Below are 22,820 nucleotides of genomic sequence, written 5' to 3'. Positions count from 1 at the left end.
ATCGAAGTATCTTGAAGATTTTTAATACTCGTATCGAGAAAAACGTGATTTAGTTAACAGTTTATCATAATTTATAGTAAAGTCAATCACATCATATTTTTAAAGGAACTACAGCCATCTTTAGGTTAGACCAGGTACTTCTAGGACGATCCTAGTATCAAACTATTACAAATTAACATTTTAATCGAAGTATCTTGAAGATTTTTAATACTCGTATCGAGAAAAACGTGATTTAGTTAACAGTTTATCATAATTTATAGTAAAGTCAATCACATCATATTTTTAAAGGAACTACAGCCATCTTTAGGTTAGACCAGGTACTTCTAGGACGATCCTAGTATCAAACTATTACAAATTAACATTTTAATCGAAGTATCTTGAAGATTTTTAATACTCGTATCGAGAAAAACGTGATTTAGTTAACAGTTTATCATAATTTATAGTAAAGTCAATCACATCATATTTTTAAAGGAACTACAGCCATCTTTAGGTTAGACCAGGTACTTCTAGGACGATCCTAGTATCAAACTATTACAAATTAACATTTTAATCGAAGTATCTTGAAGATTTTTAATACTCGTATCGAGAAAAACGTGATTTAGTTAACAGTTTATCATAATTTATAGTAAAGTCAATCACATCATATTTTTAAAGGAACTACAGCCATCTTTAGGTTAGACCAGGTACTTCTAGGACGATCCTAGTATCAAACTATTACAAATTAACATTTTAATCGAAGTATCTTGAAGATTTTTAATACTCGTATCGAGAAAAACGTGATTTAGTTAACAGTTTATCATAATTTATAGTAAAGTCAATCACATCATATTTTTAAAGGAACTACAGCCATCTTTAGGTTAGACCAGGTACTTCTAGGATGATCCTCGTATCAAACTATTACAAATTAACATTTTAATCGAAGTATCTTGAAGATTTTTAATACCCGAATCGAGAAAAACGTGATTTAGTTAACGGTTTATCATAATTTATAGTAAAGTCAATCACATCATATTTTTAAAGGAACTACAGTCATCTCTAGCTTAGACCAGGTACTTCTAGGATGATCCTCGTATGAAACTATTACAAATTAACATTTTAATCGAAGTGTCTTGAATATTTTTAATACTCGTATGGAGAAAAACGTGATTTAGTTAACGGTTTATCATAATTTATAGTAAAGTCAATCACATCATATTTTTAAAGGAACTACAGTCATCTCTAGGTTAGACCAGGTACTTCTAGGATGATCCTCGTATCAAACTATTACAAATTAACATTTTAATCGAAGTGCCTTGAAGATTTTTAATACCCGAATCGAGAAAAACGTGATTTAGTTAACGGTTTATCATAATTTATAGTACAGTCAATAAAATCATATGGCTGCATAAAAACTATGAATCTTAAATGTTAAATATAACTAGACTCCAGATAATGACTAAATATATTAACAGATAAGACGTAGGTTGTTTGACCACATAATTGATGGAAGAATCGTAGCAAACGAAAACGAAACATTCGTTTTTCTGACGTCCATTTCCTGAGCGACTATCACAAGTTTCTCGTCACAAACAAACTTCCATATATCAAATTCAATTTTTTTGTTGTTACCCGAACGTTTTAGTGTTATCCAATGATTAGAAAAGACATTAGGGAAAAGACATTGGCCATATTTATGGAGCTCCAACCCATATTTTTAAGAGCTTATAAATCAAAACGAAACGCACCGTCTATACAGGACCGTATCTTATTTATATGAAAGAAAATATCATATTGGACTATTTTAACTAATAGATTAACCTCGTACATCAAATTTATACAAGGTTTATGTAAATATGTAATGTAAAACTTGTTATTTTGACACTATTAATCTGTTTAAATATCTAACAGAATCAGAAACATACTTTCCACTCGTTTAAAAGCATCGGATGGATCTAAAACTTCAATTTACAAGTTTTGGAGGTACCTCAATTGGTTCAAATATATGCAAAATAGGTTATTGGTAATTGGAAACCATAAAATGATTTTTTTTCCTTTCTGTTACTTATTTTAACTGAGACCGTGCCTGTGGGAAAGAAATCAAAACGCATGCTTTTCGAAGCAAAACTGGACGTCGCGGACCCGCCAATCGTCCGAGAATTAACTCGCCATTATTCAAAATGGAGAACGGTATGGCTTTTGTTAAATTAAAAGCTTTCATTAAGCTTATGAAAAATTATGAATTAGGTGTCAGAAAAGGGAATTTATGATGGGTCCGTACGTATAGATGTTTGGTTTTAATTGCCAATTTGTCACAGTTGCTTACTTACGAGTTGATTTGAAAAAATGCGCGAAAATGCGTCGGTTGAAAAGCGAGGGATGACGAAAAATTCGAGGCCAGTAATTATACAGAATTTTTTTCTATTTACTCGCGTATTTATTCTTGGGTTTTCATTAATACATTGTTATTTTATCAACTGAGAGTTTATTACCGAAAAATTATATGTATAAATGTCAAATTTATAAAAAACTGAAAGCAAATATTGGAAATCTGCTTGATTGCGACGATGTTCTCAGATATCTGGAAGCAGAAAATAATCCGAGATACATCGAGATAACAAATCAAACTTTAATTCTTTAATTTTGGCCATTTCAATAGCGTGTAAGCGTCACTTACTTCTTAGCCAAATGAGACCGTTTTTGCTTGATATCTTCGTTGAAATCAAATCAAAAAACTGACGCCTGCACATGGAACGATCTTTGCCTTTTTTGGAACCGGTTCTTTCTTTTCAAACCATTGTTCTGATTCTTTTTTCGATCACGTTTCATCCATGGATATGAAACAACGCTAAAATTTTGCTTTATCTTTGAAACATTGCCAAACTGTCGATGAAGTCATCTTCACGATGCTGCTACCGAAATTAGCTGACTGTTGTACCTTTGGAAATGTCTCGCTAGCTGCAGTCCACTCGAGTGATGATCCTTTTGATTCCAGAGTGAAGTGATGGATCCATGTTTCATCTATTATCACATATCGATGCAGATTTTCCACGCGCTTCCCAAAATATTGAAGCCTTAATTTTCCCAGCTGACATCTGTGCCTTCGGACACTTCGAACGTGATTCACCGACTGCAGTCCACTCAAATGATGAAAATTTTGATTCTGGAGTGAACTGATGGATCCATATTTCATCTATTATCAGATATCGACGCAGATTTTCCACGCGCTTCCCAAAATATTGAAGCCATAGCCTTCCCAGCTGACTTCCGCGCCTTCGGACACTTCAAACGTGGTTCACCGACTGTAGTCCACTCGAATGATGAAAATTTTGATTCTGGAGTGATCTGATGGATCCATATTTCATCTATTATCAGATATCGACGCAGATTTTCCACGCGCTTTCCAAAATATTGAAGCCATAGCCTTCCCAGCTGACTTCCGCGCCTTCGGACACTTCAAACGTGGTTCACCGACTGTAGTCCACTCGAATGATGAAAATTTTGATTCTGGAGTGAACTGATGGATCCATATTTCATCTATTATCAGATATCGACGCAGATTTTCCACGCGCTTCCCAAAATATTGAAGCCATTACTTTCCCAGCTGACTTCTGTGCCTTCTAACATTTCAAACGTGGTTCACCGACTGTAGTCCACTCGAATGATGAAAATTTTGATTCTGGACTGATCTGATGGATCCATATTTCATCTATTATTAGATATCGACGCAGATTTTCCACGCGCTTTCCAAAATATTGAAGCCATAGCTTTCCCAGCTGACTTCCGCGCCTTCGGACACTTCAAACGTGGTTCACCGACTGTAGTCCACTCGAATGATGAAAATTTTGATTCTGGAGTGAACTGATGGATCCATATTTCATCTATTATCACATATCGACGCAAAAAATCTGATCTATTATGTTAAACATGACCAAATACTGCTCCGAATCATCAATCATTAAACACGACACCCACTTTGAAAAAAGCTTTCTCGTGGTCAAATATTCATGCATAATTAAAAGATAATGCCTTCTGATATCTCCAAGGTCTTAGAAATCCCATGCAATTTGACTTTACGATTAAATATAAAAAATTTGTGAACTTTTATGATGTTTCCTGAATAATAACCTTAATTGGACGACCAAAACGTGCGGTGTCTGTACAACCACGTTCTACTTCAGCAAATCAAAAACAAAATGTTGTTTTCGATAGACCAGAGTCCGGATAATACTTTTCAAACGTATTACTGAACATGTACAGTATTTTTTCGATAAAATCCATTTATTTTTAAAATAGAAAAGTAACTTCACTTAAATGGCTGTCACTTTTTTCTGACTAACCGAAATGTCATGAAATTTGACACATTGTCTTTTGAAAGTTGGTACTTTATAAACGTCATACGGATTTGTGAAATGCCGCGCCATCTGTGTGTCAGTCACACGACTTATTGAGTGATGTTTTATATTTTTTTTTAATTCGTAATAAAACGCCACCCTGTAGTAATATACTGATTGTATCTTACAAAAATAAGCGAGACATATTGTAAAATATATATTTAAGCAGAATTCAAGAGAAAGTAAATTTAAATAATACAAAATCCGAACGATTATTAAAAAAAACGAACCAGACTGTTTTTAATATATTTTTTTTTCAATTAAACTCCATAGTGAATAAATGAAAATCGTTTCTATTGAAGTTACATTTACTGACGATTTAAAATATTAAATTTCGAAACACCCGTCACACACAAATGGTACGAAATTTAACAATTATTTCGAAATTTATTGTTCGCTCTCCATTTTTCATAACTAAACTCTCCCGATCTGTTTTAGATATTTATCTTTATTAGACCTCCACGGATACAGCTCCTTTTGACTTGCTAGAACCTCACCGGCTCCTTTTTCGGTGATATCTTCCAACATATCACTAATGGCAGGTCCTTTATTCAACTGTTTATTAACAGTTTCACTAGCATGTCGTATTTTATCGAACAACGCGTATTTTCTTTCATCTTGCGGTCTCAATATATTATTTTTTTTCATCGAAAAATAAATTAATTCCAATATACCTTGACTCCTCACCAGATAATCTCGTTGAGCTAGTTTTTGTAAGCGCTCCTTCTCTTCAATTTCCACAATCATCTGAGGATCGAACGAATTGTTATAACCACTTTTTGTATTTAAAGGAATCGTAGTTTTCACGAAACTCGTCGAAGGTCCTTCCGTTACAGTTTTAGCTTTAGCAGTTATACGTTTCGCCGCTTCTAATTTAGCTTTCAATTGCATCTCGTCTCTTAGAGCGTTTTGAGCTGCTTCTCTAGCTCTACTAGATGCGGTATCGCAATAAATTGAATTCTGTCCTTGATCGAAAAATTTCGCGTATAAATGTTCCGTATTAGTACAAGGATGTACTAATCTAAATCCACCTCTATGCGCCATTTCCAATTTAAAATAATCGGTGAAGTTTTTAATATCATTCGAACTATTATCCTTCGAATTAATTCCATTCAATAACCTCTCCCTGATTCTTTTTCGATCTTCTCTCATAACTTTACGTTTATCGCAATATTCCAAGTTCATCATAGCGAACATATCGCTTAATAGAGCCTCTTTTACTTCTATATCCAGCTCTGTATCCGTGTGGAAACTAGGAGAATGATTCACCTCTAAAACTTGAGGATTTAACCTTTTATCTAAAAGGATATCTATGCCTAATAATTCGCAACAAGCTGGTATTACATCGTGATTGGGAAAACAAGCTGCGTAACTATGTTTGAGAACCGGGAAAGCGCTTATGACTGTCTTTATTATCACGTCATCAATTCTACACCAAATAGCTTCGACGTCGTGCTGTAAACTGTGAAGATAATTGTTGAACCAAGACAATTTCCTCTTACTACCACCTTCAGCATCTTGATTATAAGTCCTGCTGTGTTTATTAACAGCGTAATTAGTTAGATGCATGAAAACATTCGTTATATTAATACCGTTAGGTTCTTTATATCTGCTAGTAGCGAATCTAACCAATCCCTCGTTATAAATATAAATCCTTAAAGGATCGCAGGAGGTTATTAAAGTATATACTCTCAAATCGAATTTATAACCATCGATTAGGAACGGTCTCGAAATGTATACTTGACAAATTCCCCTGTCGCACGGTCGTATCTCTTTTAGCGTTTTAGTTATCACAATCCCACGACCTTGACTACCAGCGTCCGGTTTTAAAATGAAAGTTTTGTTTTTCCTAACTCTGCTATAGGTTATAGCTTCGCCCAGATCTGCAGGAAAGCACCATGTTTTAGGGAAGAAATTGTATTCTCTAGGAAACAATCTTAACATTCTATTGAGGTTTCTGGCTAGTAAATCTTTCCTACATATTTCTAACATCCCTGAAATAAATATTGGTATGAGGAAATTACTATATTTCAAACGAAAAAATGCAACGAAACTTGGAGAATAAGAGGTTTAAGTATTAAGCTCTGCATGCAGGTCTAAAAACAGTTGATTTGTAGTTTTTTTTAATCTGAAACCTCGTGTTGAAATGACAACTCCACATAGCTGAAGAAGAAGTTTTAAGAGCCAATTTGTACAACAACAACTTCGAAGAAGACAATAAGTCCAAAGAGAAAACGTCTATGCCAATAGCTCAAATCCAACTGAGAGATTGATTGATCTAAATCCCGACCACTACAGGTCAAAATTTTTGGTTTTGGTTTGATTCCATTCGTTTTTGGGGATATTCCAATGAACACTGCTTTCTGAATTCTGAGTTGAGATTCCTTTTCAATTATTTCAAATACTTTTCGCATAGTTTCGAGAAATGTTTGAGATCGTCCGTTGTCTTGCTGGAAAAAAGATTTCTGCCGATGAAGCACCTTCAATTTTTATCAATTCTCCAGTAGATCTTCTTTTAAAACATCCCCGAAAGATCATCAAGTCTCCGCCGTGTTTTACAGTCGGGATTACACTATTTTTTAAAACCAAAAATTTCAAACTTCATAAAACTCTCTTACACTTTTGAAGCGTCCAATTTATATGTTTTTTATCCCTAGATTCATTGATCTGAGTTTCCTGATCACGTTTTTCTTTCCATTAAAACTCCTGGTGGTTGCATAAATTTGAAGTTTCTGTCCACGGTACATCGAAGTATTCTCAATTCGATTGTAATTTATAAACTAGGAAGACTGATGCATGAGTTCCAACTGATAGTTGCTTGGTTTTAGCTGTTTCAAAACTTAAAAGTTTGATTTGCGAAAAGGAAAACAATAAACATGTCTTGGTTCAAAAAGTATTAATCGAAATACGTTTGATCGTCTCAGTGGGACTAAACTACAATCATAAACACCGAAGAAATGATTTACAATTGAGGAATAATAGACAAATCAACGCGTACTTGCAATGGATTACGGAGTGGGCAAAAATTTTGACCGGCTTCAAATATTCTTGTCAAGTTACCAAAAACATTTTTAAGTATGACCAAGATGGGAATTTCAAACTACTAGATGTTAAAAAATTCAATTATACATAAATTAACAGATCAAGGCCTCGAGATTTCGAATTGTAGGATATAAAAAACGATAATGGAAACTTTAATATTTTATTTTAGAAGAGTGTGTTTGAATTTTTAAAAAATTTATATTTACCAGGGAAATGGTTGATTTTTTGAAACCTCTTCATATCCTTACACCTATCAACTGTAATCGACAGATCGGTCCAATACATGTTCCAATTTTCTCCTTCGAGTACTTCACGATAATTGTATTTCTGAGCGACCCTTCGGATAACGTCGTATCTACAATGAGTCAGACATACCGAAATCGTGCGTTTTCGTTTCTTCTTCGTTTTACCAACCTCTTCCTTTTTCTCTTTCAAAATCGGTTCGATGATCGGTTTCGGTTTTTGTTGACCTTTTTCTTCGCTCGATGACCACTCCGACGAATCGGATTCCGCAATTACGTATAAAGTTGTACTCGATTCGTTCGCCATTACTTTACGTTTTTTATTTAATTATCATTCTTTTTACACATGTTACAAATTTGTATGTGACGTGGGTCACATCCGTTGACATTACAAAAATTTATTAATGTCACCGATCAGCTGCTAAAATGCAAATTCTATTATCAAACAAATGAGATAAACTAAGATATTTCAAGTTCATATTCATTCGATCTAGCAGCTACTAAAACCGGAAGTTTCTAGTAATAACGCGCGTGGCGTCATCGCCGCCATTTTGTCATCCTAATCTTCAAACAACGTTTATAAAGTAGTGAATATTCTTAAAGTTTTTAAAACATTTTTCATTAGTTATCTACTGTATATAAGATGTAAACATTACAGTGAAAGGGATGATTTGTTTTTTATTTCTTGTCATAACCTATAAATGTCAATAAAACGAATAAAATGTTTCGATATCTCGCTTCGTTTTCGAAATATCGATACTTGAAATCACTATCGAACGTTAATTCGAAATAACTTTTTCGATAATTCTGTTTTCTTAAGTAAAATAAGCAGTTAAATATGATAATTATTAAACATAAAAATATCGAGTGTTTTTAAAAACAAAACCCCAGTGACGGTAGGCTATGTTCCTTAAACTTCAAGTATCGATATCTCGAACTTATAATGAGATAATAAAAAGGAAAAATTACGAAATTACGAAAAATCAAAATATTTGAAGAATATAATGATCTCAGATCAAACTTTTTAGAAGGAGGTAGAAATTAAGATGAGCTGATTTCTCAAAGCTAAATTGCCAACATCGCAATTATCTTCTGAGCGTAAGATTTCAGATTTTAATAAATTCTTGTAGCCTTCTGCTCGAGATCCTTCCAAGGTTATTGTTGCAAACTCGTTAATATTATATGCTCCCCATAAATGGAGGCAATTTATATGTTTACAAATCAGTATATCGGTGCTCCTCTAGATACCTTCTGGTCGGCTACCATGGGCTTCTTTTCTAGTTGCATCTTAGATGTGATATCCACCATAAAGGAAAGTTTTTTCAACCATTAATCGCTTTCTAATTCATGTTGATTAATACCTATTTCATTTGGGAAAGTATTTATTTCATTCAAGCACATAGCAAAACGTTTTAACCCTTTACCTTCGGAAAGCATTATGAAAAAATTGGTTGGACCACTGAATTCAACAATTGCTTAAACTTGTGATGATAGTTGATGCTATTAACAAGTTTATAACCTCAACTTTTAATCTTATCAGTTGCTATTGGAACAGTTTTATTCAAATTGATACAATTGTCTTCAAAGCACGGCATTTGCTATATCTTTTATCTTCTATCGTAGAAATTCCTCTTTTGGATCTTGGGAAGACATAAACCTCAATTATTCCGTGTCTTTGGACGAGATTTTAACTATTCTATCTGGTAAAAGATGAAGGAAAATCTTTTACAAGGTTTCTGGTTCGTTTTGATATCACCAAACAGTTATTCAGATGCAGATATGATACCAGATTAAAATTATTAGTAGAATGTGTCCAATTAACATCTTGATTACTGGTTTTAACTTGTCGACAAACTTTTAAGTGAAATATCTTTCAAAATCGGTTGAATTTTCGATTTTCTACTTCATTTTTTCACTTTTTTGATAATATCTACATCCAAAAAGTCTCAAACGCCTCCATTACATATATTTGACAATATTTTTCATATTTTAAGTGATTTATCTTTTTTTTTTTGTTCTAATTTTTATGATAAACACATTTGTGAATTATGCATAGCAATATTCGATTTAGATTTTATCAGTATTATCATTCTTTATTTTATATCTTTTAAGAGACTAATAAGGGTAAAAAAAGACGCGTAATTAAATATTTTTTTCTCATTTTTCTTATTTTAATTCCATATGAAACTTTTTGTTCATTAATTTTTGACCAAAAACTGTTAAACATCATTTTATAGAGATAATCTCGAATTTGGTAAATATGAAACAAAAAATTCCAATAACTTTTTAAATAGAAGGGTAGTTGATATCGTAATTTACCACTTTTAAGTGAGAAATTGAGTAAAAAAAATCCAATTGGCGGTTGTTTTGAAAACTAACTGTCAATCGCTTGTAGAACTCAGAAACGCCTGCGCGCTCAAACTTTTATAACTTTCTTATTATTTCGAATTTCGCTATGAAACTTTAGGAGATGTTTTTTGAAAGTAAAAGGATTCTAAAAAATGTAAAGTAAATTTTTTTTAATAATTATAACCAGTACTAGTCACTCAAAATAAAATCCATCTCGTATTTTCTTCAACACCAAAAGATTTATATCGTTACTGAAATTATTAATACCGTTAAACTAAAACTGGTTATTCTTAACGATTTAACACCTTTCCTTTAATGTATGAACGAATAGTCGCAGGAAATTACATCAACGTGTATCATAGCATTAACCTTAATCAAGGTAGACTTGATTTCAATCTCAAATAAACATAAACTATTTTTTTTTAATCATTATTTCTTATTTACCAAAATGTTGTGGTTACGATTTGTGCTTGTATCTATTTTAGCAATATACAGTTCAGCGGTAACAGGTAAGTTTATAAAATTTAAGGTTATGTAGTACTAAAAGTCAAAAAAATAAGAAATTTGTAAGCTACAATCTAAAAAAACAAAATGTAGTTCAGCGACGAATGGAAAAAAATTAAAAATCAAGGCTTGTTAGATGTGAAACGTTTCTTGATTTCGTCAAAAGCGTTTTCTGATTCAATAATCCACGAAATTTCTTACTTCTAACTGTGTTCTTGCAGCTCCTGATTTTTCTAAACTTTTTGTAATCCAGACTGGTTTTGGTGCAATCGGGAACCGCTTCAAATGCTTAATAAATGGTTTTTGCAGCGGTCCAATGGACAGCGACTTTGAAAGGATATGGAAAGGAATTATTCTGTTGTGCGCGGTTGTATTACGAACCAATGATTCCAAAGGATTGTGTAGAACAAATAACATGTTCTGGACCTACCCACGTCTGTTAAAATTGAATGTTACATAAAGAAAAACTATCTTAAAAAAATATTTGTTTTGGGCAGATATAGAAGCTGCTCATTATGCAAAGGACCTTGCGGAAACTTGGAGTTGGACATCTAGGAAAGTTCTTAATGAGCCTCAACTGAAACCAATGGAACGTTTTGGCGAAATTTGGAACGAACTTCCCTCCCCACATCTTTAATTTGTCTTGATTCTAATTCTGACATATTTATTAGCTCAATTTTCGAAATTATCATTTTTTTTTGTAGATTTTTGTTTAACTCCAAACAACGGGAAAGGTATTTGTGTGATACTACAAGAATGTTCTTCTATATTTGAAATATCTACAGATTATGACACTCCAATGACTGTTGAAAAACTGGATTTTCTCATAAAATCACAATGCGGTTTCTTAGGTAATAATCCAAAAGTTTGCTGCCCTATAAACGAAATTGAAAGTGAAAATAACCGGGTTAAAAATTGAGTCTCGTCCATAGATCAATTTCAATAAAATTTATGAACAAATCCGATGGAAAACTTGTATAAATTTATTATTTATTTGTTGTAATTAAGCAAAATAAAATAAATTTTTCTAATTGTTTATAAACTGATTACCAAAGTGGTTCAATACAATCAATCTAGTGCCATCTCCAAGTACTTCGGGAACCATCTTTGTATTAAGGCGAAATTTCCAAAATATATTAATACCTACCTAGTTATAATAAATTTTTTACTAAAAAATACGAATTTAGATAATGAAGATGAAGGATTGCCGAAGCGTTAGTCAGAAATTCTTAAATTCCATTTCAAGGTATCTTCTAAACGTTTCAGAGACATCAAAACGAAAAATCTGAAAACTATGACAAATGACAGATATGTCATGATTTAGAGGTTATAGTCAAGGTATCTTCTAAGCCTTTCGGAGACATCAACTATGACAAATGACAAATATGTCATGATTTGGAGGTTATAGTCAAGGTATCTTCTAAGCCTTTCGGAGACATCAACTATGACAAATGACAGATATGTCATGATTTGGAGGTTATAGTAAAGGTATCTTCTAAGCCTTTCGGAGACATCAACTGTGACAAATAACAGATGTATCATGATTTGGAGGTTATAGTCAAGGTATCTTCTAAGCCTTTCGGAGACATCAACTATGACAAATGACAGATGTGTCATGATTTGGAGGTTATAGTCAAGGTATCTTCTAAGCCTTTCGGAGACATCAACTATGACAAATGACAGATGTGTCATGATTTGGAGGTTATAGTAAAGGTATCTTCTAAGCCTTTCGGAGACATCAACTGTGACAAATGACAGATATGTCATGATTTGGAGGTTATAGTAAAGGTATCTTCTAAGCCTTTCGGAGACATCAACTGTGACAAATGACAGATGTGTCATGATTTGGAGGTTATAGTCAAGGTATCTTCTAAGCCTTTCGGAGACATCAACTATGACAAATGACAGATGTGTCATGATTTGGAGGTTATAGTAAAGGTATCTTCTAAGCCTTTCGGAGACATCAACTGTGACAAATGACAGATGTGTCATGATTTAGAGGTTATAGTCAAGGTATCTTCTAAGCCTTTCGGAGACATCAACTATGACAAATGACAGATATGTCATGATTTGGAGGTTATAGTAAAGGTATCTTCTAAGCCTTTCGGAGACATCAACTGTGACAAATGACAGATGTGTCATGATTTGGAGGTTATAGTAAAGGTATCTTCTAAGCCTTTCGGAGACATCAACTGTGACAAATAACAGATGTGTCATGATTTGGAGGTTATAGTCAAGGTATCTTCTAAGCCTTTCGGAGACATCAACTATGACAAATGACAGATGTGTCATGATTTGGAGGTTATAGTCAAGGTATCTTCTAAGCCTTTCGGAGACATCAACTATGACAAATGACAGATGTGTCATGATTTGGAGGTTATAGTAAAGGTATCTTCTAAGCCTTTCGGAGACATCAACTGTGACAAATGACAGATGTGTCATGATTTAGAGGTTATAGTCAAGGTATCTTCTAAGCCTTTCGGAGACATCAACTATGACAAATGACAGATATGTCATGATTTGGAGGTTATAGTAAAGGTATCTTCTAAGCCTTTCGGAGACATCAACTGTGACAAATGACAGATGTGTCATGATTTGGAGGTTATAGTAAAGGTATCTTCTAAGCCTTTCGGAGACATCAACTGTGACAAATGACAGATGTGTCATGATTTAGAGGTTATAGTCAAGGTATCTTCTAAGCCTTTCGGAGACATCAACTATGACAAATGACAGATATGTCATGATTTGGAGGTTATAGTAAAGGTATCTTCTAAGCCTTTCGGAGACATCAACTGTGACAAATGACAGATGTGTCATGATTTGGAGGTTATAGTAAAGGTATCTTCTAAGCCTTTCGGAGACATCAACTGTGACAAATGACAGATGTGTCATGATTTAGAGGTTATAGTCAAGGTATCTTCTAAGCCTTTCGGAGACATCAACTATGACAAATGACAGATATGTCATGATTTGGAGGTTATAGTAAAGGTATCTTCTAAGCCTTTCGGAGACATCAACTGTGACAAATGACAGATGTGTCATGATTTGGAGGTTATAGTCAAGGTATCTTTTAAGCCTTTCGGAGACATCAACTGTGACAAATGACAGATGTGTCATGATTTAGAGGTTATAGTCAAGGTATCTTCTAAGCCTTTCGGAGACATCAACTATGACAAATGACAGATATGTCATGATTTGGAGGTTATAGTAAAGGTATCTTCTAAGCCTTTCGGAGACATCAACTGTGACAAATGACAGATGTGTCATGATTTGGAGGTTATAGTAAAGGTATCTTCTAAGCCTTTCGGAGACATCAACTGTGACAAATGACAGATATGTCATGATTTGGAGGTTATAGTAAAGGTATCTTCTAAGCCTTTCGGAGACATCAACTGTGACAAATGACAAATATGTCACGAATTGGAGGTTATAGTGATTTTATAAAAAATTAAGTATGATTCATGAAATATTAGAAAGTTGCCGTTCGATATCAATGTTATATAAAAGCTCGTAAACGAGAACTTGAAGCTTCGAATCAATTCGTAATTATCATTTAAAGGTGAACAAACTTTACAAAAAGTTTATCAATCCAAATATGAATCAATATACAAGAAAATCAAAAAGTAGGGTATAAATTCGTTTTTTATTTATTTCGTTATATCATTTATCACTATTTATATAAAGATATTATCACATTTGATTATAAATCCAGTTTAAATAATAAGGAACGAATGTTTTAACAGACGAAACACTTCCACACAATTCCCTGTCAGGACTAAATCCGTAGGAAATGATGCCTATTTGGTAAGAGACGATTTCTGAGTCTTCAACAATTTGGACCATCGCCGGACCTCCTGAATCTCCCCGACAGGAATCCATGCCTTTTCCCAGACCTACGCATAGTTGACCCGGTGTCAAAATAACACCTTGATTCGTACAATAAACTTGATCAACAACTGGAAGATCCACTTTGTTCAACATCCTGCTAGTACTTTCTGGAAAAGAGTGTTATCACATAAATTCGGGAAGTGAAACAAATATATCAATTACCTTTTGCAGAAACATCTTTTTTGGTGAAAATTGTTCCCCATCCAGCAACAGTAACTGTTTCTCTGCCATTTTGATTAAGAACAAAGTTCGTTCTCGGAAGGCAAATAGGTTTAATATAATCTGAAAATTCAACTTCCCTGTCTAATTTTATCAACGCTATGTCGTTCAATAAGCCATTTGTTTTATCAAAATTGTAATGTTTGATTATTTGCGCGGCATTATAAACTTTAATTGCATCTGCGCAAACGCTATTAGGTCCAGCAGTACAATCGGGATCTGTTTTTGTATCATATTCCCCCAAAATAATTCGATACCTTGAATAAAAACGACAATAAACATTCTAAGATTATCAAAATTGTTTACTTACAATTGTAAACTTTGGAATTGTAGAATATCTTCGTCTACGCAATGAGCGGCTGTTAAAACGTATTTTGAATTTATTAAAGTACCACCACATCCATTTGTCACCCCTTTAGTTCCGATATATTGAATTAACGCCATCCAGGGGTATTCGCCTAAAGCTACACGTGTCCCACCGACTATTTTTTCACTGACACCTTCCGAATTTCTACCACATTTCCTGTTATTACTTTTAGATTTAATCGAGTAGGTTTTTGGATAATCAGATGGTTTCAAAATATAAATATCGTCATTATAATCTTTGTTAACTTCATTGTCAATTTCGTTTTCATATCTTGGTCCGTATATACTTTTTATTTTCCGATTTTTCTTTATTATTTGCATTCTTCGCCTTTTTTTGTACGGACAAAATTTCCCTTCAGAATTTTCGAATGTTATGAGTCTCTTATATCTTTTAGATTCTGTTTGAATATTGTTTACAGTATTAATTTCTTCGTCTGTATTTAACTGGAAGAGTTCTGTTGAAAAAAAAATAACTTAATTATGTTACATATTTATAATAAACAATATTTTACGTAATCATTCATACTTTCTAAATTTCCTTTACTTTCTTGCAGTTTTCGTGTTATTTTCAAAGGCTTCTTGTATAATACATTTATCATTTCTTTGGAAATTTTTTCATCCTGTAGAAATCCAATGAAATCAATTAATTTTAGATCATTGTCTGTTTTCAAACGACAAGCTTTCGGAATTTGCTATAAATGCTAAAAAAGCTTCAAAAATTGTTGAAAACCACCCCAATCCTCTTGAATGGGAGTTTGATGGTTAAGATCTAATATACTAGAATCTTCAAACTGTGAAATTTGATGCACCACATCTTCAAAACGAACTAATGAACACGCATCCAATCCAATCCAAGTTCAATCATGTTTTTTTTTTGTTTTCCTGACACTATGGCTTCAAAAACTGTTAAAATTCGCTCCTCCACTTGAATTGGAGTTTGATGGTTGAGATCTAATCTACTAGAATCTTCAAACTGTGAAATTTGATGCACCACATCTTCAAAACGAACTAATGAACACGCATCCAATCCAATCCAAGTTCAATCATGTTTTTTTTTTGTTTTCCTGACACTATGGCTTCAAAAACTGTTAAAATTCGCTCCTCCACTTGAATTGGAGTTTGATGGTTGAGATCTAATCTACTAGAATCTTCAAACTGTGAAATTTGATGCACCACATCTTCAAAACGAACTAATGAACACGCATCCAATCCAATCCAAGTTCAATCATGTTTTTTTTTTGTTTTCCTGACACCATGGCTTCAAAAATTGTTAAAATTCGCTCCTCCACTTAAATTGGAGTTTGATGGTTAAGATCCAATCTACTAGAATCTTCAAACTGTGAAATTTGATGCACCACATCTTCAAAACGAACTAATGAACACGCATCCAATCCAATCCAAGTTCAATCATGTTTTTTTTTGTTTTCCTGACACTATGGCTTCAAAAACTGTTAAAATTCGCTCCTCCACTTGAATTCGAGTTTGATGGTTAAGATCCAATCTACTAGAATCTTCAAACTGTGAAATTTGATGCACCACATCTTCAAAACGAACTAATGAACACGCATCCAATCCAATCCAAGTTCAATACTGTTTTTTTTGTTTTCCTGACACCATGGCTTCAAAAATTGTTAAAATTCGCTCCTCCACTTGAATTCGAGTTTGATGGTTAAGATCCAATCTACTAGAATCTTCAAACTGTGAAATTTGATGCACCACATCTTCAAAACGAACTAATGAACACGCATCCAATCCAATCCAAGTTCAATCATGTTTTTTTTGTTTTCCTGACACTATGGCTTCAAAAACTGTTAAAATTCGCTCCTCCACTTGAATTGGAGTTTGATGGTTAAGATCCAATCTACTAGAATCTTCAAACTGTGAAATTTGATGCACTACATCTTCAAATCGAACTAATGAACACGCATCCAATCCAATCCAAGTTCAATCATGTTTTTTTTGTTTTCCTGACACTATGGCTTCAAAAACTGTTAAAATTCGCTCCTCCACTTGAATTGGAGTTTGATGGTTAAGATCCAATCTACTAGAATCTTCAAACTGTGAAATTTGATGCACCACATCTTCAAAACGAACTAATGAACACGCATCCAATCCAATCCAAGTTCAATCATGTTTTTTTTGTTTTCCTGACACTATGGCTTCAAAAATTGTTAAAATTCGCTCCTCCACTTGAATTGGAGTTTGATGGTTAAGATCCAATCTACTAGAATCTTCAAACTGTGAAATTTGATGCACCACATCTTCAAAACGAACTAATGAACACGTATCCAATCCAATCCAAGTTCAATACTGTTTTTTTTGTTTTCCTGACACCATGGCTTCAAAAATTGTTAAAATTCGCTCCTCCACTTGAATTGGAGTTTGATGGTTAAGATCCAATCTACTAGAATCTTCAAACTGTGAAATTTGATGCACCACATCTTCAGAACGAACTAATGAACACGCATCCAATCCAATCCAAGTTCAATACTGTTTTTTTTGTTTTCCTGACACCATGGCTTCAAAAATTGTTAAAATTCGCTCCTCCACTTGAATTCGAGTTTGATGGTTAAGATCCAATCTACTAGAATCTTCAAACTGTGAAATTTGATGCACCACATCTTCAAAACGAACTAATGAACACGCATCCAATCCAATCCAAGTTCAATCATGTTTTTTTTGTTTTCCTGACACTATGGCTTCAAAAACTGTTAAAATTCGCTCCTCCACTTGAATTGGAGTTTGATGGTTAAGATCCAATCTACTAGAATCTTCAAACTGTGAAATTTGATGCACTACATCTTCAAATCGAACTAATGAACACGCATCCAATCCAATCCAAGTTCAATCATGTTTTTTTTGTTTTCCTGACACTATGGCTTCAAAAACTGTTAAAATTCGCTCCTCCACTTGAATTGGAGTTTGATGGTTAAGATCCAATCTACTAGAATCTTCAAACTGTGAAATTTGATGCACCACATCTTCAAAACGAACTAATGAACACGCATCCAATCCAATCCAAGTTCAATCATGTTTTTTTTGTTTTCCTGACACTATGGCTTCAAAAATTGTTAAAATTCGCTCCTCCACTTGAATTGGAGTTTGATGGTTAAGATCCAATCTACTAGAATCTTCAAACTGTGAAATTTGATGCACCACATCTTCAAAACGAACTAATGAACACGTATCCAATCCAATCCAAGTTCAATACTGTTTTTTTTGTTTTCCTGACACCATGGCTTCAAAAATTGTTAAAATTCGCTCCTCCACTTGAATTGGAGTTTGATGGTTAAGATCCAATCTACTAGAATCTTCAAACTGTGAAATTTGATGCACCACATCTTCAGAACGAACTAATGAACACGCATCCAATCCAATCCAAGTTCAATACTGTTTTTTTTGTTTTCCTGACACTATGGCTTCAAAAACTGTTAAAATTCGCTCCTCCACTTGAATTGGAGTTTGATGGTTGAGATCTAATCTACTAGAATCTTCAAACTGTGAAATTTGATGCACCACATCTTCAAAACGAACTAATGAACACGCATCCAATCCAATCCAAGTTCAATACTGTTTTTTTTGTTTTCCTGACACCATGGCTTCAAAAATTGTTAAAATTCGCTCCTCCACTTGAATTGGAGTTTGATGGTTAAGATCCAATCTACTAGAATCTTTAAACTGTGAAATTTGATGCACCACATCTTCAAAACGAACTAATGAACACGCATCCAATCCAATCCAAGTTCAATACTGTTTTTTTTGTTTTCCTGACACTATGGCTTCAAAAACTGTTAAAATTCGCTCCTCCACTTGAATTCGAGTTTGATGGTTAAGATCCAATCTACTAGAATCTTCAAACTGTGAAATTTGATGCACCACATCTTCAAAACGAACTAATGAACACGCATCCAATCCAATCCAAGTTCAATACTGTTTTTTTTGTTTTCCTGACACCATGGCTTCAAAAATTGTTAAAATTCGCTCCTCCACTTGAATTGGAGTTTGATGGTTAAGATCCAATCTACTAGAATCTTTAAACTGTGAAATTTGATGCACCACATCTTCAAAACGAACTAATGAACACGCATCCAATCCAATCCAAGTTCAATCATGTTTTTTTTGTTTTCCTGACACTATGGCTTCAAAAACTGTTAAAATTCGCTCCTCCACTTGAATTGGAGTTTGATGGTTAAGATCCAATCTACTAGAATCTTCAAACTGTGAAATTTGATGCACCACATCTTCAAAACGAACTAATGAACACGCATCCAATCCAATCCAAGTTCAATCATGTTTTTTTTGTTTTCCTGACACTATGGCTTCAAAAATTGTTAAAATTCGCTCCTCCACTTGAATTGGAGTTTGATGGTTAAGATCCAATCTACTAGAATCTTCAAACTGTGAAATTTGATGCACCACATCTTCAAAACGAACTAATGAACACGTATCCAATCCAATCCAAGTTCAATACTGTTTTTTTTGTTTTCCTGACACCATGGCTTCAAAAATTGTTAAAATTCGCTCCTCCACTTGAATTGGAGTTTGATGGTTAAGATCCAATCTACTAGAATCTTCAAACTGTGAAATTTGATGCACCACATCTTCAGAACGAACTAATGAACACGCATCCAATCCAATCCAAGTTCAATACTGTTTTTTTTGTTTTCCTGACACTATGGCTTCAAAAACTGTTAAAATTCGCTCCTCCACTTGAATTGGAGTTTGATGGTTGAGATCTAATCTACTAGAATCTTCAAACTGTGAAATTTGATGCACCACATCTTCAAAACGAACTAATGAACACGCATCCAATCCAATCCAAGTTCAATACTGTTTTTTTTGTTTTCCTGACACCATGGCTTCAAAAATTGTTAAAATTCGCTCCTCCACTTGAATTGGAGTTTGATGGTTAAGATCCAATCTACTAGAATCTTTAAACTGTGAAATTTGATGCACCACATCTTCAAAACGAACTAATGAACACGCATCCAATCCAATCCAAGTTCAATACTGTTTTTTTTGTTTTCCTGACACCATGGCTTCAAAAATTGTTAAAATTCGCTCCTCCACTTGAATTGGAGTTTGATGGTTAAGATCCAATCTACTAGAATCTTTAAACTGTGAAATTTGATGCACCACATCTTCAAAACGAACTAATGAACACGCATCCAATCCAATCCAAGTTCAATCATGTTTTTTTTGTTTTCCTGACACTATGGCTTCAAAAACTGTTAAAATTCGCTCCTCCACTTGAATTGGAGTTTGATGGTTAAGATCCAATCTACTAGAATCTTCAAACTGTGAAATTTGATGCACCACATCTTCAAAACGAACTAATGAACACGCATCCAATCCAATCCAAGTTCAATCATGTTTTTTTTTTGTTTTCCTGACACTATGGCTTCAAAAACTGTTAAAATTCGCTCCTCCACTTGAATTGGAGTTTGATGGTTGTGATCTAATCTACTAGAATCTTCAAACTGTGAAATTTGATGCACCACATCTTCAGAACGAACTAATGAACACGCATCCAATCCAATCCAAGTTCAATACTGTTTTTTTTGTTTTCCTGACACCATGGCTTCAAAAATTGTTAAAATTCGCTCCTCCACTTGAATTGGAGTTTGATGGTTAAGATCCAATCTACTAGAATCTTCAAACTGTGAAATTTGATGCACCACATCTTCAGAACGAACTAATGAACACGCATCCAATCCAATCCAAGTTCAATACTGTTTTTTTTGTTTTCCTGACACTATGGCTTCAAAAACTGTTAAAATTCGCTCCTCCACTTGAATTGGAGTTTGATGGTTGAGATCTAATCTACTAGAATCTTCAAACTGTGAAATTTGATGCACCACATCTTCAGAACGAACTAATGAACACGCATCCAATCCAATCCAAGTTCAATACTGTTTTTTTTGTTTTCCTGACACCATGGCTTCAAAAATTGTTAAAATTCGCTCCTCCACTTGAATTCGAGTTTGATGGTTAAGATCCAATCTACTAGAATCTTCAAACTGTGAAATTTGATGCACCACATCTTCAAAACGAACTAATGAACACGCATCCAATCCAATCCAAGTTCAATACTGTTTTTTTTGTTTTCCTGACACCATGGCTTCAAAAATTGTTAAAATTCGCTCCTCCACTTGAATTGGAGTTTGTTCGTTAACATCTAATCTACTAGAATCTTCAAACTGTGAAATTTGATGCACCACATCTTCAATACGATGTTTTCCTGATACCATGAAGGTATTGTCTCTTGTCCTATAATAAGATAAGTTTAGTGGGAAATGTTTTTACTTGATTTTTGTTACTGTCGGAGCTACTTGTGTCAACTAATCTTTCAACAAACATATAATTAACAGGTATGCTAGTTGAAGTTGTGTTTAAAAACACATTCTATGGACTTGTTTTACATGAAAATTTTGATGTTTTGAATGAAGAAACTGTTGCAAAGAAAAACCTGTTTAAAAACACACACTTTTATATTAATATTTACAATTAAAAAAAAAAACGTTAATTAAAATATTCTATTTAATGTAATCTGAATTACAACAACTTATGTAGCTTTAACGATGTATTCAGAAGGTTTGTTATCTTCTATATCAATTTTTTTTTGTGCTTATTAACTGCGAAATTTCTCGGAACCGTAAAAGTTATTAACCTTATAAAGTACATAAATATGCGATTCTTTCTGAATATATTACAATTAAGAATTAAAAGTAGTTACTGAAATATCTAGAAGGTCTAATTACTTGATAGAAAATGTCATTAGATAAAAAAGAAGATCGAAAATGTCTAGAAACTGAATATAATGAAAATAAGAAAGAAAATTAGATAGTGAAATGTGTAAAAGGTCTAATTACTTGATAGAAAATGTGATTAGATAAAAAAGAAGATCGAAAAGAACACGAAATGTCTAGAAACTGAATATAATGAAAATAAGAAAGAAAATGAAATATGTAAAATGATAAAATACTAATACTATTAGATAAAAAAGAATTAGATAAAGATAGAAGAATCGAATTATATTAACAAAAAAAAAAATACTTACCACCTTCGATAAACCATAAGATACATAACATTAAACATTTTTCGATATATTTCATTTCCAATTAAATAAAAAATAATTATCAAATAAAAGATAATATCGTTTGTGGTGGTGCAAGTTAACTGCCTTTTGTTTATAACTCGCTCCACTTTATATAATATTTCATATAAAATTTAGTGACGTCACGACGTATTTCCACTTATTATATTTTTGAACGGCATTTAATATGATAAGTCATCTTAAAAAATATGCGACAGATATCCGTGGGTGATTACCCGTATAACGTTTCCGTAATTCTCATTTCCGATATACATATTCGCTTGGATTTATCCGATTATTCGTCCCAATTCAATACCGTGTACTACATATGTACGAGGGTTGTTTGAAAAGCTCCCGACCTCGCTTTTTTAACAAGTAAATATTGATAACAACTCTTATAGTAATCATCTATTCGGATTAATCTTTTGCTTCTCTTTAACCTGCTATGATTCATTTTCTATATCTATTATACTTTTATTTGTATTTTTTCCGATTTTTTATCGATAGAATCGTCTTCTAATCATTTTCCTACGACTTTCTCTAGCTTTTCACCGTTTAGCTCAACTTTCAGCTTTCCGAATAAAAAATAGTGAAAAGGAATCAGATCAGGGCTACATGGTGGTGTATAGGAGCCATGGAGCTGAATCACGAAGCTGCAATTGTTGAGAATAATGTACACAGAACACTGTAAACAGCTTCTAGTCAAGTTTTTGACTAATATTGATGTTCACCAATAAAAAACAG

At 33.4% G+C, this 22,820-nt stretch overlaps 2 protein-coding genes across 2 annotated transcripts; both read right to left on the bottom strand.

The window, feature by feature from the left end:
- Positions 1 to 4,784: 4,784 nt before the first annotated feature.
- Positions 4,785 to 7,961, bottom strand: LOC130441958 (tubulin polyglutamylase ttll6-like). The gene is made up of 2 exons (XM_056775922.1): positions 7,619 to 7,961; positions 4,785 to 6,364 (listed from the first exon to the last, which is right to left on the bottom strand). Exons 1-2 carry the CDS (start codon positions 7,959 to 7,961, stop codon positions 4,785 to 4,787), a joined length of 1,923 nt encoding a protein of 640 aa, XP_056631900.1.
- Positions 7,962 to 14,197: 6,236 nt separating this feature from the next.
- LOC130441902 (CLIP domain-containing serine protease HP8-like) lies at positions 14,198 to 15,579 on the bottom strand. The gene is made up of 4 exons (XM_056775798.1): positions 15,507 to 15,579; positions 14,925 to 15,435; positions 14,558 to 14,871; positions 14,198 to 14,502 (listed from the first exon to the last, which is right to left on the bottom strand). Exons 1-4 carry the CDS (start codon positions 15,577 to 15,579, stop codon positions 14,198 to 14,200), a joined length of 1,203 nt encoding a protein of 400 aa, XP_056631776.1.
- Positions 15,580 to 22,820: the final 7,241 nt, after the last annotated feature.

This window comes from Diorhabda sublineata, chromosome 1 (assembly GCF_026230105.1).
Source record: "Diorhabda sublineata isolate icDioSubl1.1 chromosome 1, icDioSubl1.1, whole genome shotgun sequence".
Taxonomy (NCBI): domain Eukaryota; kingdom Metazoa; phylum Arthropoda; class Insecta; order Coleoptera; family Chrysomelidae; genus Diorhabda; species Diorhabda sublineata.
Note: the sequence above shows the minus strand (reverse complement) of the source record. Positions and strands in the feature narration are given on the sequence as shown.